General features: G+C 47.0%; 1 protein-coding gene across 10 annotated transcripts in view; it reads right to left on the reverse strand.

Annotated features, from left to right (window-relative positions):
* Positions 1-3,000: 3,000 nt before the first annotated feature.
* The window catches only part of SLC14A2 (solute carrier family 14 member 2), a 459,857-nt gene continuing 436,306 nt past the window's right edge, over positions 3,001-26,551 (reverse strand). For 6 of the 10 annotated variants that reach the window (XM_032603332.1, XM_032603327.1, XM_032603329.1 and 3 more), the window contains 10 exons: positions 18,121-18,243; positions 15,695-15,777; positions 14,480-14,639; positions 13,495-13,684; positions 13,047-13,175; positions 11,985-12,177; positions 8,955-9,102; positions 8,186-8,320; positions 7,046-7,095; positions 3,001-4,078 (listed from right to left, as the gene is read on the reverse strand). In XM_032603332.1, coding sequence (XP_032459223.1) covers positions 3,878-4,078; positions 7,046-7,095; positions 8,186-8,320; positions 8,955-9,102; positions 11,985-12,177; positions 13,047-13,175; positions 13,495-13,684; positions 14,480-14,639; positions 15,695-15,777; positions 18,121-18,243 — 1,412 coding nt within the window. In that variant the 3' untranslated portion in view covers positions 3,001-3,877. Of the gene's footprint in view, positions 4,079-7,045; positions 7,096-7,522; positions 7,683-8,185; positions 8,321-8,954; positions 9,103-11,984; positions 12,178-13,046; positions 13,176-13,494; positions 13,685-14,479; positions 14,640-15,694; positions 15,778-18,120; positions 18,244-25,361; positions 26,197-26,551 lie in introns of those variants that run through there. The other 4 variants (XM_032603337.1, XM_032603334.1, XM_032603336.1 and 1 more) reach the window with 4 other exon arrangements.

Raw genomic sequence — 26,551 nt, forward strand, 5'->3', positions numbered from 1 at the left:
GCTCTAGGTGTGGTTCTGGCCTTCTACCTGCTGTGCTGGCTCCCTGGTGTGCAGCACCCCACTCAGCCTCTGCCCCCTCTCCAGCTCTCTGCAATGCAACCAAGGCTGTGGTGAACAGCCCCACCTGGAACTGTTTATACTCTGGCCAGGAATTTCTGGGCCACAAGGTGTGTAGGTACTCAACATGACTGAATTCTGAGGACCTGCTCTCCAAAAGGCAACAGTGTTCAATTTCCCACCAGCATCTCATGAAGACCCCAAGCTTGCTCCATGAGTGCTTTAAAAGAACATCTGTTCTCTATTTGAGAACACATTTTTTGGGGGGTTTTGAGTGGGAGGGTTTGGAATCCTACATGTACATAAGAGCTCACACTTATTAACTGTATTGTTCATAGCCCTGATATCTCTGCTCATTTTTTGTTCTCTTGATAGATCTGTTTCTGAGGTTTTGGTAAAATCTTAGCTACAATTATTAATTTGTTTCCCCCTGCAGTTCAGTCATTTGTTGCTTGATGTATTTTGAGACTGATTGTTTAGGTCACAAGTGTTGATGATGAGCGTGTGCTCTTGGCTTATTGTTCCCTTTACATCATTATTTGTCCTTTATTTTTGGGCTTTAATTTCACTTTTCAAGGTATTATGGTTGATACCCTAGCTTTCTTTCAGTCCGGATTTGTTTAGTATATCTTATTTCATTCTCTCGTATTCAAACATTTATGTCTTTCTGTTTTAAATGTGTTTATTGTAAATAGAAAATTGTTCAGTCTTTAAAAAAATGCAGCCTGAGAGTCTGTCTTTCAGTGGTGAATTTAATAGTTAACTTTTTTTTGGGGTCAATTACGGTCATATTACGACTAATTTCTACCTTCTGCTTATTTTTTTGTGCTTATGTTTTTTTGGAAGGGGAGACTTTCTATAATATTTTACTCCTTTTTTTGCTTTCCATTGCAAAGAGAATTTTCCTCTGGTTTAAAATTTATAATTCTGATTTTGTTCTCATGGTGGTTGCCCTTATCACCCATGTTTATTCCTCCCTGTGGACCTTGTAAACGTACGAATTTTTGTACAAGCTAAGTACTCTAATAGGCTCTCCTGCCTCTTCCCGCACCCACCTTGCCACCATCATTTGATATTCCAGTTGTAGGTCTATTTCTTCTGTTTTTCCCCTTTGGTCCTAATAAACAATAAACATGTTTGATCACCTGACACTTCTTGTGTCCTTTGCAGCATTTCCTGGTTTCATTTTTCTCCTTATTTGGATGCTTCCACTCAAAGTGTCTTCAGTACAGGCTTCTGTGGGTAAATCTTATGCTTGAGAACACTTTTGTTATTCTCTCAGATGCCTCCTGTTTGTAGAGTGGCATCCATGTAGCATCGCTGGATTGAATATTTTGGCCCTAGTCTTGGAGTCTCTGGTTAGGAAGCCTACATTAGTTCCTTTTCACCAAACTGATGTGTCAGGGGTGTGCTGGTGAACTGGCCATCCGGGAAAACAAAGATCAGATTTGTAATTTCTGGGGTGTAAATACTCCCACCCTCTCTGATTTCCAGCTACCAAGGTGATGTCACTAAGTGTGGCACTGGAGGGATATGCTCACTTGGGTAACCAGCTTTCAGAGGCTGGTTGGAGCTGTCTCCCCTCTCCACTGCTGACATGGAATTGAAGGGCTGGAGGAGAAGAACTACTTTGGTAGCCTCTAGATGTCATACATTTCATAAATCAAATTATTTTATCCCATCTATTTCCACCTTGCTTGGTATCCTGGGCCAACTCAACTTGCTTTATAGGTGAGGATATTGAAATACTTAGAACAGCTGAATGGATTTGTTAGTGGTCAATAATCAGAATGGCATGCATGTGGAGGGTTTCCTGCTCTTAATAAAACCAGATTATAACACTTTGGTGGAAAATGCATGAAAAATGGTATTTTAATTGTTTTATGTCACCACTTAGAGGTTCTGGGGCAGCTGAGTGAGCTGTGAGCATAAACAGTCTTCTGGTGAAATTCTCGGATGCTTGATCCTCAGACAGCCATAACTTACTGGTTATGAAAATAGAGCCTGAGACCTTCTTGGCCTCAAGGTGTGATCACAAACTCAGAGGTAGCCTCTGGAGTGTGACTTGTTCCCATTTCCCATGTGGGGCATTTGTTTCCAGCGAGAAGTGTTCTGTTTTCCTGGAGGAGCCATAATTGGATAGATATAATCTGGAAGAGAAATAGGCAGCCAAGTAGTTTTGGGCTGATGGAAGAGGGCTGGGATCTCAGGGCTGACAGAGGAAAGAAAATATAAACGTAGACACCAGCTTTTGCTAAATGATGGATTTATAGTTTGTCCGCTCCCCCTTGTTTCCTTCCCTCATCTCCTGCCTTATGTCCTCACCCCACAATGCTAACCTGGAAGGCTGCAGGGGGTGGGCACTGAGGCACTATAAGTGGCTCATCCCTGTCTTTTGGGGGAGGGGTGGGAAGGCTGACCCACGTGGCTTCCGACAAAGGGACCCTGTGTTTTAGGAGCTCAGTGCTATAACCAGAGCAACTAAATAACAGAGTTACTGGCCATTCAAGAAGGGCTGGATTAATAATTTTAGGGTGCAAGACTATCCCCTAAGAAATGAGATGGGTTGCAACAACTTGCACTTCAACTGAAACAGAAAACAATGACCATGGTCATTACTGTATAATTCCCTTTGTAAGCAAATCAGACCTTCTTCTGATAACATTCAACCTACCCTCCTCTCTCTCTGTTTTTTTGGAAGAGGTATCTTTTATTGCTTTGGACTTTATGTAATACAGTCATTACAGTGAATACATAGCTGTTGCTTTTTCAGTGTTAAGACAGAATGGGTGGCAAGTGATTCTGTGGAAAGAGGTAAGGATGCATTTTATCTATTCATCCTCATCTCTTTTCAAACACATCCTTGACCGTGGAAAACCCCTCAAATGAGCGCGGTGTGGACAATGTAGGTGAGCCGCATTTTAAGAAAACCCTGACACCAACTTGCAACCTTAAACATTTAATGAGAATATGCTTATGAATCTTATAAAAGGAAACACATTTGTTTAAAATATGATTTAAATGTTGAAAAAGATCAATTTTCATCTGATGACATTTCTAGTAATAATTGTTACGTAAAGGAAGGCATGTTGGAATTTCCAGTGAACTTCGGTTCCTAATCCCAAGTCTGGAGAACATCTCATGACTCAAGAATAAATCTCCATACAACATTAAAATTGTCCTGCCTCTTCTCCAGATAGCCCTTCCATCTTTTACTTAAAGTAATTATTTATTGGTCATGCTGATTTTGTCAGTTTATAGGAAAGAGAAGAATCAATACTTCTGAGGTGGAAGGGACTGTAGGGCCCCGCCTCGTCATGAAACCAATAAGAAATTGAGGCTGAGAGGGGGGATGGACCCACCCAAGTGGTTGGAGTTCACTCATGGCAGAGCTGGGGGTAGACCTGCCCTTTTGCCTTGTAGACTTATTTCCTGACACTACGTCACTGCATTAAATGACTGAGTTGGCTAACAACGTCACCCATCTCTGTCCCCTTCCTGGTGAATTCTCTTTAGGGGTGTGGCTTATTTTGCAAAAGAGAGAAAATTCCCCGCAAAGAGAGCTCTTGTGGAGTGAGCTATAGGTATAAGGTCTCAATTAACCATGTTTTTGATAAGTATTGTGCATCTTAGAACATAGAACTTCCCGAAGAGGGACTGCATGCTTATTTCCCTGTTCTTGGGAATAACTGGGGTATAGGCTTGCTTGGGGGCAGAATCACAGAACCATCAGAAGGAGAATTTAAGTGGCCTTCAGCCTGGGGACCTGGACAGCCTGCTGAAGGCTGAATTTACAGTGACATGATTTGGAAAGGGCAACTTAGGAGACATCGTAGGCCTGGTATTTTGTGATGGTCGATGCTCTTCTGTTTTTCTCCTGGGACAGGTAGTAGATGCGGTTGGCCTCTGGGTAGGTGACTTTGCTGAGCGGGAGCTTGTAGATGGCCAGGTTGTTGGTCGTCAGGAGCAGGAAGGTGAGTGCCGAGAGGCAGAAGGGCCAGGTGCAGGGCGGTAATCCAAACTGGGGGGAGGCGGATCACAAGAGAAGCCTTGGTTACATCAGATGCCTGTGCTCATCTCATCGGCCCTTCACAATCACCTAGGGTCCTGGGTGGAGGAGGGGAGGCTTGGTGGGCACTGAGCAGAATAATACTTAATTCATGACCAACATAAATCAAATCGTTCCATTGGGGTCAGTCTACATTGTAACAGGGGACACATATTCTTCAAAATGCAGCCGCTGGAACCCTCTTATAATATGCCTTTATGTGGAAGACATATTTTGTCTTGGGTGTCTGGCCAGGCTCTACCTCCCACTCTAGGACTTGTGGCCATTCCCCACCTTCTCCCAAAGCCCCTGTTGAAGGAACAGCATCGGCAGCCATTTTTTGTTCAAAACTTTTTTCTCTTTGGTCACGTCTGCTTGCACTAGAGATAAGCGCCTGACCCAAATGCAGCTTCCCATAGGCAAGCTACCTGGGAATAGAATCCTTGTCTTGAGAATTTGAGCTAAGAGATACAGAGACTGCGTCCAAAGACTCGATCTGAAAAAACTAGAGAGCCAACCAGTGCTGGGTGGATATTTGGGGGCCTCTGTGCAGCAGAAGAAACCCATCCCAGAGAGACACAGAAACAGAACAGACGTATGGAGAGAGGCAGAGATGTCACATCCTTGTCCCAGGGAGCTGGAGATCAGGAGTAGCTACCTCTCTCCTCAAGGGCTCTCCCATTCCCAACAGCCTTTCTCATGATGTTCCCCTGTTTTTTGTATCTTAAGATGCCCTGAGGCTTTTAAATACCCCTCCCCACTCTTCATTTGAGATAACCTGGATAGCTTGTTAGCAAAGAGTCTACAAATTCAACTATGAAGCCGATCAAATCAATTCCCCTTCTCCCCCAAACATCCTTTTATCATAAGCAGTAAAAGCCTCAGGGAGTACCATTGAAGGAGTGATTCCACTTGGTGTGTGGTCAAAGATGGCCCTGTTGGGTGGGACTTTAGGAGGAGCAATGACAGCCTGGTACCAGAACTGTAGCCTTAAGGAACAGCCATGACTGAAGAATTCCACTCCGTGAGTCTTACCAAAGCCCTGCTAAGACTGCATAGGGTGTTTTGGAAAGCATCTCCTTCAAGTCCTACAGTGAGAAGGATGTGGGCTGGGAGTTCCACAGACCCAAATCCAAATCTCAGCTCTGGTTACCTTGTTGGAGCCATTTCCTCTTTCTGACAACTATTTCCTCAACAGCAAAATAGGGATAAAGATATCTACTCAGAGTTGGTGCCTAGTGCATACTAAGTGCTCAATAAATGGTCCTCAGTTTGTGGTCATTGTCGTGAGGCAGAGGGCAGTGCTGTTGAAGATACGGGACTGCACATGCAGGAGCCGATTAGAAAGCAAAATTGTGCGGATCCTAAGTGCCCTCTTCTGTAGAGGCTTGAATGGTCTCATAAATGTCATTCAACATTTTTATATCCTGTCCCTCAAGGAGACTGGAAATTCCTTCAGAGTGAATTAATAGCTTGCACTTTTTTTGTATCCCTGAGAGTGGGCAGTACAGTGTCTTAAACATAGTAAGTACACAGAAAATAAACATGATTTTGTTTTGAAAAATGTGTAGGTAGAGTGATATAACCTGTAACTTCTCTACACAAGATGAAGGGGCCAGTTACCCTGTAAATTCCTATGATCAGGAACCAAAGTGTCCCGTTTGCATCCCTTCTAGTACCTTGTCCAAGGAAGGCATGTGACACGTATTTACTGGATGGACAGTTGGGTGAAAGGATGGGGGCAAGAAGAGGTGGGAAAGCCTGGGGCAGACAGGAACCTCAGAGGCCAGGCTCCATCCTGTTTCTGATGGTCGGCTATCTAGCCCCAGCTCTAATGTATCCCATGGTGGTGACTCACTACCTTAGGGTTTCATTCATTCTGCATTTCTTGAGCACCTACTATGAGCTGGGCACTATAATAGGTACTAGAGATAAAGATAAGAATACAACCGGGCCCCTGTTCGAAGGAGCACAAGGGCTGAAGGTGGAAGAGGACTGGTGTGTACTAGACTTGTCACAATGTTGTCAAGCGTCGTAGCAGATACAAACACAAAACGTGATGGGGCCCAGAAGAGGGACTTAGTCCACTGGGGGACACAGGATGGTATTAGGGAAGTCGAATTCTATTGCTTACAAAATTCCTTCCTATGCTCTGTCCAAACCAAGCAATTTCACTGAGGATGGAGGAGGGATTTAAACACGGGTTAGTGGAATGCCCATCTCCACCTCCACCTGCAGGACCAATGGGACTTTTCCTGGCTGCCTGTGTGAGCTGGGCCTTGAACCTTTATGGAGGGGGAGGCATCAACTGTAGGCTGAGCCCTGTGTGCTCTGCGATGGGGCCAGTGTCCCTCCTGTGTGTGTTGGGGGGTGGGCTGGCCATGTGGCTCCCCCGACCTCACACACAACCTGCACTGGGGCTCAGGCAGAGAAGGGTTCTCAGACTGCTGCACAGGCCCTCAGCCGCCAGCTCTGGTTTCCCTCGGGCTTGGCCTTGTCCTCCTGGAAGCCTTGCCTCGTGACTCCTGACTCCCTGGTAGTTGCTATGGGGTGAACAAAGATGTACACTGGCCCACAAGCTACTTGGGTAGGTGATCTAGAAACATAGGAAAAAAATTAAATATGAAGATTTAAAACTAGTTGTAGAGGAGTTTCATTTACAAGAAATTTACAAGAAACGAGTCTGATTTACAAGATAATGCTCTTCAGACTGTCCTTCTATACGGAGCCCCCCTGGCCCACTGACCACAGGATCTGATTGACCAGTGTTGACATTAACACTTTTGAGGCCCAGCTCTTTCTGTCTGCGGCTGTGGAGGAGGGAAGCGTGATTTGAGACATGAGGGCTGCATCGCGAAGGGGTTCCTGGAGGAGGGGTTTGGGGAGCTGAGAGAATACAGAGGAGGGTGTAATGCACATTCCTAGCCCATGTTGACTCACCACAGATAATACGTTAGCCAGGGCAGCACCCAGGTAGGCTGCAAATAGAGCTGCAAAAGAACCAAGAAATAGTCAGGTGACTAAGAGTGCTTCGAGTTTACATATTCTCCCCCCATACGTTTCATGCCACAAATGCTATCTCTCAGGTTAAAAAAAAATCGAGTTATGTTTCCGTTGCTTGGCAGCTTTGAAAAGTGTTAAATTCCATGCAAATTCCAGCACAACTAAGACAGCAGATGAACTTTGTTGAAAAGGACCAGAATTTAGCTGTTACAGTTCTCCTGGGTCCTACCACCTTGCATTCTAGCAAAGGAACATTTAGGAGCATAAACCATAAATGAACATTTTACTATACAGCCAAGGCACGTGAATCCCAGAACTCTCTGCTGTGATATTTCATCACAAGTTATTAACATAATATGGGTTTCCAGGGAGGAACAGCATTCTTTAAGCTTGAGGAAGACCAAATACACCTACTGCCTCATCTTCTGGGCTTTGTGTGTGGAGGGTACCACTAGGCTGGCCACTGGGAAGACCCAAGTGCTGGTGAGAGGTGAGGTTCCGTGAAAACGGGCCACAGTAATTTGGCTTTGCTTCTGAGCTCTCACTTTCTCCACTAAAACCATCCCAATGGTCCCTAGGATATTAACAACAGCAAACCTTTATCAGAGAGTTACTGAGTGCCCTGACCACATTCTTCAGCATTCCTACAAGCATTATCTGAAGGTTCTATGGTTAATGTTTGGGTGCATAAGGTTAACTGCTGTATCTGATGTAAACTGCCCAATTCCACATATAAAGATTAATTTGCATAAGACTTGCTCTGTCGGAAAGTTCCAATCACCAGCACGGAAAGCAGCAACCACAGCAGACAGCCCATGGGCAACAACCGAACAACCTCCATCTGAAAACTCTGTCTCCATGTGGCTGAACACTTAGTGTTCACTGAAAATAGTTTTCAATGTACTAATCACTAAAGGACCATTCAAAACAGCTTAAAATAAAAACGCTTTTATAAAGCAAACACATCCTCCCATTTATCTTTGGAGGACCAGCAGAATTTCCGCGGGGCGGTTTCCCTATGGGCATGGACGCCGGCATCATCTGAGGTGGAAAGGGAGTCCCGCTGGCAGTACCCACCGCAGGCGACGGCGAGGAGGTGCGTCTGCCAGGTGATGACGTAGAACATGCCTCCTATGGCGATGCAGGCCAGCGTGCTGTTGAAGCCACACAGCCCGAAGTAGATGGAGTCAAAGGGTGTCGCGAGAGTGAGGGCTGGGGGAGAAGATAGGCTGAGTGCTGTGCAGGTCGCGTGGGCCCACCCACCAGCCCCAAAGCCCTCCACAGTCCTCAACCCAAACTGGTTATCAACACCAAAGTATGTATAAAAAGGACTTCTGACTATTCAGTGAAAAAACATCTAAAGGAAACAAATGGCCTTAGTCACATGCATATCAGTAGTTAAGCTGGTATGGGTACAAGAGACCCTTTTGAGTAGTGATCTGAAGTCTGAGTGAGCAGTCCAGAGAAGTCCCTTCCCTGCCAGAAAAAGGCCGGCTAACAGAACCTTAATGTTCTCCAATGGAGGACAAATGCTTCTTACCGTGATTAGAGATAAGACTTAAAATATAAACATGCCTGGAAGCAACTCCTCCCCAGCTTTTAATTTATACTGAGGCGGAAATGACTAACACCAGAGCCTTTCCTGAGGACAGCTTTTGCTCAGGGGAGTAGGAGGGCACCGGCACCCAAAATGGAAAGACAGGTATAATGGAAGGAGGGAGAGTTTATAGGAATAAGCCGGTGGAGCACTGAAGACACATGGCACCATTTTCTTTGGAGCAGGCCCCAGATACAGCATCCTTATCGCCCATTAATAAGGGGCCCATTAATTAATAATGACACTAACCTGCTAACATCCCCATGGTGGATCCGATCGCAGCATGCAAGCAAATAAGAGGTGACGATATGAACAAAGCTATGAGGAAAATGCCTCCAGTCCAGGGGTTATCGCAGCCGTACACTTGGCCGATTCCAACAGGGATGGCTCTCAAAAGCTGCAGGTCCAACAAGAGCACATGCAATTATGGAGGCAAAAGAGACAACTTGAAGCTTGGCTGGAAAAGGTTTGGGGCCAAACCCTCCACACTAATATTTTGCAACAGTTTTCCAAGATATTTTCAAATAGGTTCACTCTAAAAGGTACACAAGATTTATTGTTTTAATCTTAAGTTCTTAGAACAGTAAGGGGTTAAAATGTCATTTCCTTTATTTAGAAACATGAGTGTAAGGCACTGAACTCTCAGTGAAGAGAAACTGAATACTTCAAATGAGGGTGTTATTCATTAGAGAAGTAATAGAAGTCTGACCAAAGTTGGGGTTGAAAAACTCTTGTAACACTTTTTTAAAGCTAAAAACATGACTAGAAGGCTAAATATTAGATGGAAAAATGGTCCTTTTTGTTTCCAAGAACAGCATGTCTGGGCTGTGGTCACGTTTGTGCCGTCATCTGGGCGAGGAGCTGGACTCGTATCCACAGAGCAGCACCTGGGCAGGTGGTATCTTGGCATCTGAGGGTTTTATTGATAAACCTGTCACATGGCTGATGGAGGAGAACCCTGATGTGTTAGGCCTCCGTGTATCTCAGGTAGCAGACCTGTGTGTGAATGAGACAGGAAAGCCAGGGTCCAATGTCGAGTGGGCACTTGCACACGTACTCTGGAGTTTGGGAAAAGGATCCAGGGCACATGGGCTTCCCCAGCAACTGAGATTGGGTCCTGTATTTTGGAAGGTTGGCCAAAGGCCCTTGAGCAAAGAAACGCTTACAGGAGGGGCTCTGGGCCCTGCTGGGATGCACTGGGGTCCGTCCTTCCCCTTGTGTATATTTCATGATGAGGCAGTTCTTCCCTCAGCCCAAGTCCTCTGAGGACTCCTCCTGGGGTGCAGGGGAGGGAGGTCCTGTAGCTCCAGGGCCCTCGCCCCACACGAGAGTGTGCAGGGACAGGACTGTAGGGTAGTCTAGTGGGCAACCCTCTGGGCTCCGTCCCCCGTTATCCCAGGACAGAGAGCAAGACTGGGCTCCGGCATCACCACGCGGGGGATGGCGGGACAGGCAGAGAGTTTGGTGCAGAGGCAGTGGTGCTGGTTCCTCTGGTCTCTAGCCGGTTGCACCCTCCAGCACGCTCTCCCCTCGCCAAAGAGCAGAGGAGATTGTGGGGCCTCAAAATCGTTGGGAGGTTTAGACCCTCTCTCTGACATCTACCACTTGTTACCCCAAAACTCAAGGCTCTAGTTATAATTGTCAAAATGATAAAACATACTCACTATTACCATAATCCATTCAAAATTGGCCAGAAAGGTATTTCTTAAAGAATAACCACCAAACATTGAATTTGTCTTTCCTGGAAATTTGGGGGTTCTAAAGCATTTGTACAATATTTTCCATTTTTTTCATTTTTACAAAATTCCTAGTTATCTTTTCAATTGAAAGTGTGGTTTGGAGCATGCAAGATATCTTAAACTTGCCTTTTCTACCATCATTTCCCCATAGCACGCCAATTAGAGCAATTTTGACTTCAAAAGATACTGATTGGTTTAATATCGTGAAAGGGAAGCCTGAGGGGCTGAACTGCTAACAGCATCTTTTCTCACCTTTGGCTCATGAAGGTACACTCACACACACAGACACACACACACAGACACACACACACAGACACACACATACACACACACACCCCAACAAGGATGGGGCTAATGTGAATACGTCTCTTCCTAGATAATGCGTCTTGGACAAATGGAGGGCTCTTTCTGCCCTGCCATGCTGCTGTCTCCTTGAACTGTTCAGAGAAACTAGGCACCATTATTTCTGACACAAATTCCCTTCAACAAGCCCAGGTGGCTTTGTGGTTAGATGATGAATTGCCAATAACAAAGTTCAGAGTGAGCTCTGGCCTATAGAGTCATTTAGTGTAACAGAGAGTAGGGGGACCTCAGAGAAAACGTGCCCAGTTAGAAAAGAAGGCTGATGGGCATAGTTCTCCAGGCTGACTTAACGCTTTTAGAGTAGCTTCTTATTTAGTTTGGCAGACTTCCAGCGGCCAGCAGTATATACAGAATACTTGCCAAAAGCTTAAAAATCTCTGTTATATAGATATTTCTTAGTGGAGCAACACCTGTGCTTTAAAGTGTGAGGATGCCCCAGAGAGCAAGGGGAAGCTGCTCCCCAGGCTGGAGCAGAGACTTGTCGAGCCAACAGATGGCAGTGTGTGTGATGTGCACATCTTCAATGATTCAATGACATTGAATGAGGAAAAAAATACACAGAGTCTCTTGGATTGAAACTGGAGTAAAGCATCAAAAAGGCTTTTTTTAAAAAAAAAAAGATAAAAGAACCCAAGTCTAGGAGTCAGGAGGCGGGAGTTCTAGTCTTGACTGCTCCTTACTGATTAACCATGTGACCTCAGGCAGTCTCTTAACCTGGCTTTAGTCTCTCCCCCTGTGCTATGATAGGACATTGTGCGGCCAAAAATGGCCATTTTAGCTCTTAAAAAGAGGAAAGAAAAAGCTGGTGGCTAATGAGATATTGAGGTAGAGTGTCTCACACTGTATAATTGGTAATAGTTGTTACTCGTGGATGTTTCTTTTCTTTTTTTTTTGCGGTACGCGGGCCTCTCACTGTTGTGGCCTCTCCCGTTGCAGAGCACAGGCTCCGGACGCGCAGGCTCAGCGGCCATGGCTCACGGGCCCAGCCGCTCCGCGGCATGTGGGATCTTCCCGGACCGGGGCACGAACCCGTATCCCCTGCATTGGCAGGCGGACTCTCAACCACTGCGCCACCAGGAAAGCCCCTCATGGATGTTTCTGACATGCAAAATAAGTAAATGCCACTTTAACACTGAGTTTGGACAGACGCTGCCCTTCCACCTTCCACGATACCTACCAAGGGCACTTGGACCTCCGACCAGGTGATATTGGGCATGGAGGAGGAGGGCTGCAGCAGCTTCGTGGGGAAGAAGAGGTTGTAGTGGCCCGTGGCCGCCAGGTACAGGGTCACTGCGATGTTGAAGGGCAGCGTGAAGACCGGGAGGTCCCACTTGCTGAAGATGGTGCCCAGGGCACTGGAGAGGATGGGGCTGAGGGCAGAAGCACAGGAGATGCTGTTCAAGATGCCCCCTGGCCCTGACACTAGCCTGAGTGGGTTTAGGGGGCCCCCTGTGCCTTCCCAGGGAAAAGCAGCTGGCTGGCTCCCTCTCCCAGCCTGACTGGCCCTGGGCATCTCCTCCCCTGGACCTCCTTCCTCTGCCCCTGCACAGCAACAGGGTGGACGCCCAGACTCAACTTCAGAAGGAGGGCTTTCAGGGGAGGTCCTAAGGCGGGGAGCCACAGACCTTCCCTGAAGAGCCACATGGCTCCCTGCGCAGGCACGGGAAAGGGGCTGATGGTGAGGGGAATCACATTCATTCAATCATTCAGCAAATGTGTGTTGAGGCTGAGAGCACTCCTGGCCGGGGTGCCCTGTGGTTTCTGCAGGTGAGTAAGGACCTGGAGCCTGGCCGTCTGAGGGCTCTGGGCAGGGCTGGGCCTGCAGCCCACACTGGGAGGTTGTCGCTGTCTGGTCAGGGTGCCCAAGGACAGGGTAGCACTGGGGGAGCAGGAGGGATGGGAAGATCTCCAGACACTGACAGGACCCTGTAGTATGACTCTTAACCTCTGTGGGCCTCAGTTCTCTTCCCTGTGCTCTGCCGGGGTAGGACCAGGGGCTCTTTTAGATCTTACAAAAATGAAGAGTAAAGGAGGGTATGTAATGAGATACTGTGTACAGACCACCTAGCACAGTGGTGCTGTCGCTGTCTAACATCAGTAATTATTTCTAGTGGCTGTTTCTGATGTGCAAGCTAAGGAAATGCTTCTTTAAACTCCAGTTTGGATAGACAGTCACGGAGTTGGGGTAGAAAGGCTGGCAGCCCTTGATCTACACCCACAGCCTTGGAAGCAAACTTACCAAGACACGGACATTACGATGACGGGGAGTAGAAGCCACCAGTAATAGTCGCCTTTGTCCGAGAACACAGCCATCAGCAGCCCCACCAGCACCCCGTTGTAGCCGTGAAGTCCGGCTGCGATGGCGGACCTGGGGGGGAGGGCTGGTGAAGAAGGGGTTCCTCGAGGCCTGACGCAGGGCACTGCCTTCTTGATTTTCCTTCTGAGTCAGGCTTTTCTCACCTGGAGCCTGACCACACACCTCTTCAAACCATCAACCCTTTACAGTCCCCTAGACAATGTGTGGTTTTTAAAAGTAACCAGGGAATGGTTGTTTTGAGTGATTAGTGACATTATTGTGAGGGGTTTCTGAGCCGGGAGCCAGACAGTGAGGATGTGAGGCTGGTGAATGTCCCCACGGGGATCTACCTGTGGTCTCAGGCCTGGACCCTGGGTTTCCTGGGACTTACTTGTCCTGACTCAGGATGAGGGCTGTCAGGGTGGACACCACGGTGCCCAGGCAGCCCGAGATGGCCCACCAGGGGTTCTGGACGAAGAGGCCGAGAACGATGAGGATGCCACTGAGGGGATTGTTCACAAACATCACCTGGGATGTGCCCCGGAGGACCCAGTCGAGGAACTGGAACACTGGGGATTTGTCTGAAATAGAACCAGTCAAGGCTCAGCTGTTACACCTCTAGGCGAGGCCCCAGAGGGTGAGGGGGTGAGGGAAGCTGGGCGTCCAAGGTGGGTTCAGCTCCCTGCTGTCACCTGCCACAGAGGAGGGTACACCAAGAACCTGAGGGGGCATCTGACTGCCCAGAAAACCCTTCAGACCCACTGAGAGCTGACTGTGGTCTTTAGGTTGTCATTCAGGCAGTGGGTACCCTGTGCGACCTGTGCCCCTGTGAGAGTGGCATGAATTTTCAAGAGGAGGGATCCAGAAAGGAAACTCTTGCAGCCCAGCAGGCATCAAACCCATGGCCTGAGGTCTGGAGGATTGCTAACGGGAACCTATTGGAATAGTAGACACGGCTCTCCCACGATCCATCTCTAGGGCAGGCATTTTTCTAGAATGCTGGCTCTAGAATCCCAGTCCTACAGTGTGACATTCTTTATTTTAAAAAAAATTTTATTGGAGTATCGTTGCTTTGAAATGTTGTGTACAATGTGACATCCTGAGGGGATATTTGAAAGCACATGACTGTTATGTTCAGAACTGAGAGCTTGCACACCTACATGTATTGGCATTTACATCCTGAGAGACTGCGTGTCTGTCATAAGAGTGAAACTCCTATCCTACCGTACCCTATCCTATCCTATCCTATCCTATACTATCCATGGAAATGGGACTCAGTCTCATCTACAGAGATCTGTGCAGCGTGTTTCCTGGGGGACGACCAGAGGGGACATTTTTAGGGATAGGAGCAGGGGCTGCTCTCACGGAAACTTTACCTTTAAGTCCCTCTCCGCACTCCTTCATCTCGCCTGTGATGTACCCGAGGGCTTTGCGGACCCTCTTCCCGCTGGCAGCCAGGGAACTCTGAATCCAGGAAGTCTTGGAGATGCCTGTTTCTACCTTTATCTCGGAGGTCTCCTCCATGGTGTCCAGATCCTGTCCAGGGACAAGAGACGGGCAAGAAGCTCCCACATTCTGAGGCTGTCACACTGAGGAGTGACTTGCTTGCTTGGGGACAAGCTAAGATTTTCACTTGGTATTTAGTGAAATTGCTATTTAATCATTTTTGTTTCTGTAGACCAGAATATCTTTTGTTTTGTTTGATCTTTTACCTCATTTAATATGGGCAACAGCCTTGCACAGTCAGCCATCTGTATCATCCATGGATTCAGCTAACTTCAGGTTAAAAATACTCAAAAACAATTTCTAGAAAGTTTCATAAAGCAAAACTTGAATTTGCTGCACACTGGCAACTTTTTACATAGCATTTACATTGTACTTACAACTATTTACATAGCATTTACATTGTATTAGGTATTGTAAGTAATCTAGAGATAATTTAAAGTATTCCAGAGGATGTGCGTAGGTTATATGCAAATACTATGCCATTTTATGTAAAGGATTTGAGCATCCACAGATTTTGGTACACATCAGGTGTCCTGGAACCAATCCCTCATGACTGTAGTATAACAAGACAACATCTTTATCCTCATTCTGTGGATGAGGTCTCAGGCATGGATGGAGAGGTTCTCATTTGTAAAAGTCAAGGTCAAATGATAGAATTTAGATTTACCCACAGATTTTTAGATTCTTTTTTTAAAACAAATATTACTTCTACTGTACCATACTCTTTCCAGAAGAAAGTATCCCCACCCACCCTAGCATGTCTAGTCTTTAAAATTTAACTGTCCATAAAATTAAACAAGTAAATGTTCTGTTTTGAAAATTGGCACCAGCTTATTTCCTAAGTGCTTGAATGCTGGATTCAGAGGAAGATGGATAAGAAATAATTAAAATAAAAGAAACATGAAACTTTATAAAGTAAACTGAAAAGTAGACATCTTTATCCCACATAATTATGTTTCTGGAAATATGAACTCAAGAAAAGTTTGCCTAAATCAGAGGATGTCTTTTCTGGACCTCAGCTCTCTACCTTGCTGCGGACTCTGTGATGTGGGCGCTGCCCCTGATTCGGGCCACTCTTTACTCACCAGCAACTCGACCGTGGGCTTCCGGTATTGGTGGGGAGAAGGGTCTTTGGTGCGCCTTTCCTGGTGTTCACCTTTTCCAAATACTGGAGTTGGCAGGGAGAACATCATCTGTTAGGACCTCTACCCTGGCACCTTAGCAGCAAATTTCCTGCAAGGCTCAAGTTGGAATACTCCACACTTTCTACCCCAGTGAGGATGCCCCAGCCTCTGCGCCTGGGGCAGGAGGACCCCCTCCTCTGCTACTGCACACATCCAATTGGGCAAGCTCTTCGGGGAAAAAAATTCACATCTTCATGTAAATTGGACATTTTACAAGAATTTAGGGAATTCAGAGACTCAGCTGACTTTTAGTTAAGAGGCTCTCATCTTATTCAACTCCCCTATTTTTTAGGTGAGGAAACAAAGCTGTCTGTGAGCCCTGAACCCAGGGTTCTTTTTCCACATGAACACGAAGATTGGTATTTATGAGGCATTATTGCTCATAAAGCATTAAGCTGCCTGAACCATACGTCTGTGTTCAAATTATACTACAGCTTTTTCCAACTGGATAAGCTCAGCTGTTTTGGTATTTTTAGGATGTATGTCGTAGAATTTTAGGTATTTTAGCAGCAGCTTCTTGTTGGATTAGGACAAGTGATATCCATGTTGTCACTTGAAACAGATTTTGGCATGTCCTTGTAATTCTAGAAAACTGTTATTAAGTAGCTCTGAATGTATTTTTCATTATTACAAGATAATTTATTTGTAAAGGTAATTTCAGAAAGATTTTAAGTAACATGAAAGAAGGCCCTTGGAGGTTTTGCTGTTTATGCTCTGGTGCCCTCTTGTGGTCCAGTGTGAGAATGGCTGTCTGGGCTCAGAATGCCCTGTACCTTCAATTGGCCATTCCGTCTGCATTCATGAGATTTCAGGGCACCTAAACACTAGAAGAGATACGTCAATGGCTCTGAGCTACCCCATCTGAAGGAGCAGGGACTGCAAATACCAGTGTGGTTGGGAAGTTACACTATGCAAAAGAAACAAATTAAGGAAGTTTGAAAGGAAGAGTAGGAAGAAAAGAGGATGACTAGACTGTGAGGCTAGTGTGTTTGATATCCTGATGGATTCTCTGCTTCTGTCTGAAGCGCCAGCTCTTCAGCAGCTTCCGCTAACCCGCCTCCCAGGCTCCTTTGCGTGGGGCTCTCTGCTAGGCCCTCTTTCACCCCAGCCCCCAACCACTATCCTAAGAATATGTTTGCAGGGAGATTGTTAACTTTTTGAGACAAACTATGCTTTCTTCCTGAGGATGCCCTGGGGCCTCTGTCAAACACAAACTCCTGGGCTAAAGGGGTCCTTGATTTAATTTGGTGCCCTCTCCCCAGTGTATGAGGTTTTCCCAGACCACCCCAGGCCATTTCTCTGGCTGGCTACTTTGGCTATAAAACAAGGAGGCTCAGACAAACTGGGGCAAGAAAGTCACATGCTTCTGGGAAGCATGTGATACTGTAAAAGGACGCTAACCCAGGAATCAGTTTTATCCCTGTCATGCCCTCACCAGCTGTGTGACCCTGGGCAAGTCGCCTCCCTTCTCTGGAGGGCAAAGTTAGATTGCCCCTCTGCCCTGGGTCTTCATGACGCTGCTCCCACCATGCATCTGACTGGGGAGACCCCCACTTGACCCCACACCCCTCCCCCACTGCCAGTTCTTCCCTGTTTGACACAACATGTCCTCAGCGTCCAAATTCAAGTTTCTGGCTTCCCCGCTTTGGCTGCCCTCTAGACCCTCCTCTTGACCTTTGGGAGCCCCTCCCCTCCAGGGCTCTCCAACTGTTCCCTTGTCTAGACATCACCACTGTCTAGCATCAGGACCAGTAGCATCAGGATCAGTGGTTGTAACTCGGCAGCACATTAGAATCTCATGGAGAGCTTTTTCTGGGGTCATTTTAAAAGTGCAAAGTTTTATTTATTTTATTTTTTGTATTTTGGCTGTGCTGCACGGCATATGGGATGGTTCCCTGACCAGGGATCAAACCCAGGCCTCTGCAGTGAACGGGCCAAATCCTAACTATTAGGCCACCAGGGAACTCCCTTGTGGAGAGCTTTTAAAGCTCCTTCTGCCACTCAGGCTGCTTCCCAGGTGAATTGGATTAGCACTTCCAGGAAGGAGAGGCAGGTGGTTCCATTCTGCAGGGAAGTCTGCCGCCCCCCGGCCTAGACTGACAGAGTCAGCTGCTTGTCGTGGCTCCAGTCTCCCTGCCCTGGGGCATCTAGACCCTGGAACCCGTGGCTGTGGTCAGAGGTCGGGGGTGATGAGACTCAACCTCACCCTTGTGGCTCTCCCCACTGCCTTGTGATGGAGGTGTTGCCATGGTCCCCATTTTAGACGTGAGCAGATCAAGGACCCGGGAGCGGGGTCAGGGGTTGGGGGTGGGGTGGGAAGCGCACACCTTTGCTCCTTCTGCGAATGGATGACCATTCGATGTGGAACACGTTCCTGGGCTTGGGGTGCACAGCCTCCGAGCCCTCATCTGCCTTTGGGCTCGTCGTGGGCGGCGGCCCCCCAGCGCTGCCTGGCCGGGGGCAAAACAAGACAGGTCAGTGTCCCACCCTGGACCACCCCCCGAGAGGCAAGCAGAGTGCAGGGAAATCGTGTGCAGAGCCAGAGGACCAGCGTGCTGTGAGCTGCAGCAGTGATCGCGCCAGTATCTGCGGAAAATCCCTCTTTTCCATTCTTCCCGATGAAACTTCCACTTCCTTTCCTCACAGAAACTGCATCCCAGACACCTATCAGTGTCAAGATATGGACGGGCCAGCCTGCCTTGTTTCCCCAGCAATACACTGCTCTAAGACCTCCTTCACTCGGTCTCAGACTGGCGTGGATGGTGGGCCCGAGTCGACCGCCCGTTCCCGTCCTTCACCCGGTGCCCTGGCCTCCGCCTGCGGTAGGGAGTTTGTGTGTGTGGGTCCTCAGTGCTCGCTGCACATCAGAATCACCTGGGTGCTTAAAAAAATGCCTGACCCCTACCCCAGACCCATTTTAAAAATTGGAGCTTTTAATGCCCAAGATGTTTTAGGAGGTGGCCCTAATGTGCAGTCTGGGCTGAGAACCTCTCATCTAGGGTTTTGCTACTCAAAGTGTAGTCCCTGGACCGGCAGCACCAGCCTCCTCTGGGAGCTTGTTAGAAATGCAGAATCTCAGTTTCCACCCAGACTGATGGAATCAGAATCTACAGGTCAACAAGATTCCCCAGGTGATTTCTGTGCACGTTGGTTTGCTCTGTGGGGAGCTAAGAAGCTGCAATCAGCTACAAGAAACATTTCTACCCTTGTGGAGAACAGAGTAGCTTATCAAGTGGCACAGAGTTTCTCAAGCTGGGTCTGAGAATTGACAGCGTCAGGTCACCTGATGGCTTGTCATGATGCGTGCCCCAAACCCTACTACACCCGGCCCACACTGACTAATGGGAGTACGTGGTGGTCCCCGAGACAGACACTTCTGACTCTTTCTGCTTGTGGTTCCAGTGAAGTCTAGAGTTAGATGATCAAGTGGCTGCCTGGAATAGTGGCGAGCTTTCACACTGTTACTACATTTGCACACTTTTGTAAGTTAACTCACTTGGGCATTGTTATCACCAAAAGATGGAAAATTGAGGCTCAGATGATTTCTGAAGCAGCCTACAAACAGTGAGCCGTGTGGCTCTCAGCCCTCAGTCCTCTGTGCAGCTTTGTTGCTCAGCGTCTGGTTTGTGGACCAGCTTCATGGACATTCAAGGGAGCTTGTTAGAAATGCAGACTCTCAGGTCCCATCTCAGACCCACTGAATTGGAATAAGTTTTTTTTTTTTTTTTTTTAAACGAGATCTCCAACTGACTTGTGTGCACATTAAAGTTTGAAAAAACTGGTCTAGTTCACACTGCTCATGTAGAAACAACTTTAGCAAAGCTGAGAATATAGCAGGACCAACAACTGGAGTATGTGGGACATGTGTGAGCAAAGAAGGTATTCTGTCTATACTCTCAGACTGAAAGGTCACACATGTGACTGTGTCCCTTCCCTCTAGGCTCGGGATGGGAAAAAAGCTCCTTTTTCACTCATCACACTGCCCATGGGTCACCATGGAGCCATAATTCCAGAGGCTGGAGAAGCCCCCTTGACCCTGTGCTTAAGACACATGTGGAAGGTCAGCCTTCCCTAGGGCACCTCTGCAGATAGGTTCTGGGCAGGGGGGTGAGGACCGAGGGGGTATTATTGCATCATCTGGCAAAGCAGGGCATTCTCCCATAGCCAGTCCACAGTGTACACCTCCCAGGCTGGAAGGGCACCTCTGCTGGCCCAATGCTTCTCACTTCTTATGTGCCAAGGGTCAGCCACCCTAGCCACGCCCTGCACAGAGCCATATTTTGACCTTAGCATCATAGGTTCAGACTTGCATGGATCTTCAAGATCACAGTCTACCTCCCATATCCAGAGAAATCACCTCCCCCCACCCAAGTCACATAGCTTATTAATTATGGCACAGCCAGGAGCTGCACCCAGGTCTCCAGACTCCCAGTTCGCTGCTCTACGGATGGCTGCAGAAGACCTGGCTCCCGTTTCCTGCCCTGGCCCTTCGCTTTCAGCACTTAGATTGTGCTGCTTGCTCAGAGCCCAGGAAAGTGGGTCAGGGTCCACAGTACCACGTGTTCCCAGAATCGATGTCCCAGCCACAGAAACAAAAATGAAGAGTATCTTTCTTTTCCTTGAACACATTTTTTTTTTCTTATTTGGGGTGATTGGGGAGGTAGCCCCAAATGTGGTCTGACATCGTGTTGCTCCTGGACCTCCCGTGGGCAGGACGGGAGTGCTGAGCTGTAGACCGACCACCCAGGGAGGGCGATGGCCCCTCCAGATGTGCCGGCTAAGCGGTGAGGATGACAGGTGGGAAGGATGCCACAAGGAAGATTGGAGAGAAAGTAACACATTTCCTGAGGCTGTGAAAATACTTAAAGCTAAGGTGGTAGCAACTTACCACTACCTTTGGGACAGATTCTCAGGGCTTTCATAATGGATAAAGGCAATTTCAAAAATATCATGAACACATCTATCAAATGCTCTAGAAATAAATGTTCCATTGGTGTGGTGGGGAAAAAAGAAAACAAGGATAACACTGGCCGGGAACCAGCATCGCTCATTCTGCACGGCATTTTGCAAGTCAAGTAATTTCATCGACAGTTTCCCTCATTGCAAGCACGGCGCTCAGAAGGAGATATACAGACCCCGTAGAGCTGACCTTGCAAACCCAACCTATAGAATGATGGCAGATATTTCGGAGGGTACCTGCTATTTCGTTCTCATATTGTTATGAAGATGAAATTAATGCTTGCAAAATGTTGGGGAAAATAATTTTCAGGGAGGCCATGTCTCTGGAACAGCTTGTACTCTGGGCAGGGTGGGTCCTTAAGTCAGGGCAGGCCTGGCATTTTATACCTACCATCACCCACTCCTACCTCGTGTTCCTGTCTGTCACCTTCACAGGACGGTGGGATCCTTGACAGCCTGGGTTACAGAGGTTTATATTGGCACTTCCAGCACCTAGCATGAGCCTGGCCTATTGTAGGCACTCAGAAGTATTTGTTGAATACATTAATGAGGGATAATTATCCTACACATTTTAATTTCTGAATAGTAAAATGAACAACCGTTGGCTATTTCGGGGTATGAACTATTAAAAAAATAATATATCTCGTTGTAAATGTTAAATGCTTGATAAATATTGAAATAAAAGTGAGCCTTTCATAGGTTAACGATGGTAATAGCTGAGTTGTGTAGGGATTTAGAAGTTTCAGGGCAAGAGCTGATTATCTCCAGCAGTACCCGGAGAAAAGAAGGGAAGTTTATAGATGTGATAAAGTGATTGGCCATCTATGACCAACCAACCAGAAACCCAGAAATCCTTCATGAGTGGATAGAAGAACCCAGTTAATGAGAGAGAATAAAACAGGCCACTGAAGACAGAGATCTTGCTTGATGGGATTTGTTTTGGTTAACAAGAGATTACACCAGGTGGTTGAAAACCCCAAAGCTTCTTGGAAGAGGGCAGTTGGGTGTTCTGAAGCCCAAGAACAAATTTCTTTTTGACAATAACTCACTCTGGGGAGTTCTTTCCAGCTTCCCTATCCCCCTGCCCCCGAGCATCATGGCACACATAAAAATAATACTGTGTGGCATGGTGCAGAAAACAGATGATGATGTTTACGGCCTGGGCCTGAGGACTCTGGCCACACCAGCCCACCTCTGTCTGCTTCGAGGACCAAGGGCTTTGCTCTCGTGGCTCAGCTACATATGTGCTGAGAAGCTCTGTCCTTGAGAACCTGCAGGTAAACCTTAGCAGCTGAGTAACTCCTCGGCTTTCCCACCTGGTGTAGGAACTGCTGCTCCCTCCTTCTCTAACAAGCCTTTCAAGTGTCCCAGTGTGTGTAGCTTCACACTGGGGCTGTTCAGGACCATTTTAGGGGCATGGTCCCTGCCCTTGAGGATTGCCACCATCCTGTGTTTTAACAGGCAAGAGTCCAGTGATGCTTTCCTCCCATTGACTCAGAGAAGAAAAGAATAGTCATGAGCCATAATGATTTGTTCAGAAGCACTTTTTTTTTTTTTCTGGAGAGTAGTATCCCGTAGTACCCACACCTCTACTGACTGCTAACATACAGAAAATGCAATCCGTTCAAATATCCTGGGTAAAAAACATTCTACAGAAGAGCCCACCTGTCAAATACAAGTTTGAAGCTTACTGCAATTTCTTTGAGGGGAAAAAAACAAACCCAAAACATATATGACATTCTTTCAGAAGAAAAATGATCTAGTCTATTTTACTAAAATCAACCTTTGCTCAAGCCTTTACCTATACTCCTTCTACAAGCTGTCTTTCTCATGTTTTGAACAGGTTTTCCTGTCTCCTGGAGGTGGACCAATACTGTCCATCTATCACTAGCAATGCCCAACATATAGAGGATCTGGAACCTACTATCGAGACCCTTTTGTCATCCCTCCCCAGATCACTGGGTCTCGTATTCCTCCAACTTACTGTGGCAGACACAACCACACACCATGAGGTAATTTCCTAGCTACGATGCCAGAAGGATTTTTTGAAGTGACAATAGTATATAACTTGATTTCTTCCTACACCCAGTTCTACAGGATAACACTTTGGCCGCAATTTGGGCATATGTTTCCCCATATGGAAGTTGAGCTTTGCACTGTGATGTGTAATTTTCAAGGCTACTCTGTGTGTGTGTATGTGTGTGTGTGATATAGATACCTGTGGGTGGTAAATGAGGTGCTATCTTTTTCTGTGAAGTTGTGTTTAGCTGACATTTTCAAAGATCATTTATAAACTATCAGAGGCATCGAACGTTAGAATTGGAAAAGGCTTTAGAGATTATCCAGTCCAGCCCTCTCATACAGTCCCCCCCCAGTACCTGCCCCCTCATAGAGGAGGAAATGAAGGCTTGGAGTATTGGGGGGACTTTGGTGTCTCTGTCTCATGCCATGAAGATATTAATTAGCATATATGAGCTGGTCCTCATTTACAACCTCACGAATGAGGCTGAAGAGAGCGCAAAAGTCAGAGTGCCCATTCTGTCACTGGGGTAACACCTGACTGACCTTCCTTTAGAGTGAGTTTTCACTCTCCTTCCCCTATTTACACCGAGCTCACACCTCAGAATTACCTGTGTACATTGTCAGTTTCCCTCCTTTCAATCCATTCTGTGCTTCAACTGTTAGACCATATCATTACATGACTCTGTTACTCAACAATCTACATGGCTCCCTATTGCCAAGAGTACAATAATGCTCAAAGTCCTCTGCCATGCTTTCCAGGTATTCCACAATACAGCTGATTTCATCAACCTGCTCAGCCTTCTCTAACTAACACACACCCTGCCTTGGCATTCTGGCCTTATCTCTGGCCCTCTGTGCCTCTTCTTGCCTAGTTTCTATGCACCCTTCAATGTCTGCTTTATGTTCTACTTCCTCCATGAAGCCATCCTTGGCTTATTTGGCCACATGGATCATTCCATTATTTGCAGAAGGTACCCTAGGTCCATCTTTTGGAGTTAGGGCCATGGTGGACTTTTATAGTTACAATGCACATGAAAATTTTCCAATCAAATGAAACTACTTGAAATTATCAATCCTTTATAACCAAGTGAACTTTAGGTCTAGGCATTAGCAGAAAAAAACTGAGGCCCAAAGAGAAGTAGCTTCCTTGAGGCTATACAGCTAATTAGTCATGGAGCTAGATCTTGACGTCCTGGTTTTGATTCTTTTCCCATGTGGTGTAGGTGTTTTACAGATAGTTGGAGCCTTTGCAAGTGATACCAATGGACTTGTGACTTTTTTATTTAAAAAAAAATTATGAAGTATATCATACCCTAAAAGGAGTAACAAAAGTCACCAAAAACAAATAAAAAGAACCCACCTGTGTACCATTGCATTTGTGCCATCCAATGAAAGCCCAAGGAAATTCTGGGCCATTGTATACCAGCTTCTTCTCTTGTGGCAATGTTTCCATACACCCTTTCCCCACATCCTCTTCCCTGCCACCCTTTCTTTGCATTACCAATGGCAAACATAGCTAACTGATCATAGCACTCTTTCCCAATAAGTTTCAATACAGCCTCAGAATCCTTCTTAACACAAAGCTCCAGACAACCAATAGCAGCAGCTAGTCACAGTTGGCACTTGAAAGTAAACTTATTTTTCCCCTCTAATCTTAAATGAGGGTGTGGATGCTATACAAGTCTGAGAGAAGGGGTATGTGACAGTAGGCAGAGGCCTGGCCATGGGTTTTCCAAGACTCACAGGATGGCCTAACTTCAGCAAGTTCACCAAGGCTCATATCCTTTGGGGCCAGTTTTTGAGGAGATCCCATTCTCTGATCAGATAACTTCAATGTCCTGGAATGTTGTTCCTCATGGCATGGTTATCTGTTTCCTTCTGGATGTTTCTACATCCACTCTCTGTAGCTACACACAACATGTCTAAAGTAATCTAAGATGACCATGTAAGAGAGGGCCATTGAGGAGATGGGCTGTTAAGCTGGGATGTTAAGATATTTGCGGTTCCTGAGATGCTCTACTTCTATTGGCTTGTCTGTGGAAGGGGTACAGGACCTGAGGAGAGAGGCCAAGGAGCCTGGACCAGGTGCCTCCACCCTGGAAGCAGCAGGTAAGGAAGGACTCCTGGGAAGAAGGTTTTCAAATCTACCTCATTAGCATCCCACAGTCAGCTCAACAAGGGGCTGCCCTGGGAACCATACTGATGTCAGAGCTGTGGGTTACAGAGTTGTGGAAAGGATGATAAATAATATGAAGGCTCATCCAGTGGGCAGGTAGGTGGTAAGGGGATTTGAGGGCTGATGGGTTAACCTGGATCCATCACTAGATAAGCAAGAAGAGCTCAGGGTTATGAGTTAGAACACCTGGGCATTTGTCCAGGCTCATTTATCACCTGGGCAGGTTCCTGGACAAGCCATGTTTTCCTCATCTAAAAGTAAAGGGTTTGAACTATAACTATGTAAAAACCCTTCCAGCTTCAAGCTTCCAGAATCTGAACTCTCTCTCTGGAGTTCTTAATAAGGTCCCCCACCCCAGGATTGCCCTCCTGCAGCTCAGCCGAAGAAAGGAATGGAAAAAGATTGGCCTACCTTTTTTCTCTTCCTTTGAAAAGTCAGATAATTGGTCCTGTTGGCTAGGGCTCTGTCTGATTCATTTCTCTCCCCCAGGACCTCTTACCTGAGCTCTTTTTGATTTTCTGCACAGGGCTGGAGGAATCTAGACCACGGGGATTTAGGAAGAAGCTCCTTTCCAATTGGGCGGCGTCTCTGGTCCTCAACTCAGGCGCTGGACTTCTCCCTGAAGCCGAACCCCTTCAGTTCCCAGAGCCCGCAGCTCATCCTCTTACCGGCTTTCTGTAAATTCCCTTTGTGTGTCCTAACCCTATGCCTTGTGCACGCCTTCCACTTGAGGAAGGGTACCGTGGAGGAAGAGGGAGAGGAAAGACGACGTTCTTGACGTTCTTCCTGCAGCTTGCTCACTCTCCAACCTTCCTAAACTCCCCGGGGAAGACTGGTTTGGCTACCATGGTTCCTCCAAACTGGTTTGATCAGGCAGGTTTCCTTTAAAGGGCCAGAGCCTGGACTGCCTGATAATAGCTTCCCTGTCCTCCCTCAAGCATCACCTCCCAGTTACTCCTCTCCTTAGAATTCTTGCTCCAGTATTTGCCTTTAAAGCAATTACCTAAGTGTTGTCTCCTCAGGGTGCCAATTTGCCTTCCCACCTCAATGAACTCCCTTAACTCCCCCCACCACAGGCAGGGCACAGGCTGGGGAACAGTATTGCCATCAGCGTCTTGATGGATATTTCTGCACAGCCTAATACTAGATGCTGTCTTTCTGGTTTTGTGGAAATTTTTAGACCCTTCCTCCTTCTGACTTCTGCTGACTGGGTCCTGGGGTCTGTCTCAGAGCAAGAAGGGCATGACCTAACCCCCGCATCCAGAAAGGACTCTGAGCTCTATATATTAGGGAAGCGGCCCTCCCAAGTCCCATGAGGCCTTTGGGGGGGCGGGGCTCTGGTGGGCTGGAGTCTGGGGATGAGGCCCAATCCAAACATGTTTTGTTTGGCTTTGTGAGTATGATGGGTCAAGCATCAACTGTATACCCACCCCCACCCCTGCACATGTATACCCCCAACCCCCCTCAGTGACGGGGTGTGAGGTGGCTACCCAAGTTCAGAAACAGAACCTCACACTGAGGATATTAGCTACACCTGAGTAGACAAACTCCCCACTGACGTCAAAGGCCCCCTTCTCACTGGGCCAGGTGTTTTGGAACTG

This window comes from Phocoena sinus, chromosome 14 (genome assembly GCF_008692025.1).
Source record: "Phocoena sinus isolate mPhoSin1 chromosome 14, mPhoSin1.pri, whole genome shotgun sequence".
Taxonomy (NCBI): Eukaryota; Metazoa; Chordata; class Mammalia; order Artiodactyla; family Phocoenidae; genus Phocoena; species Phocoena sinus.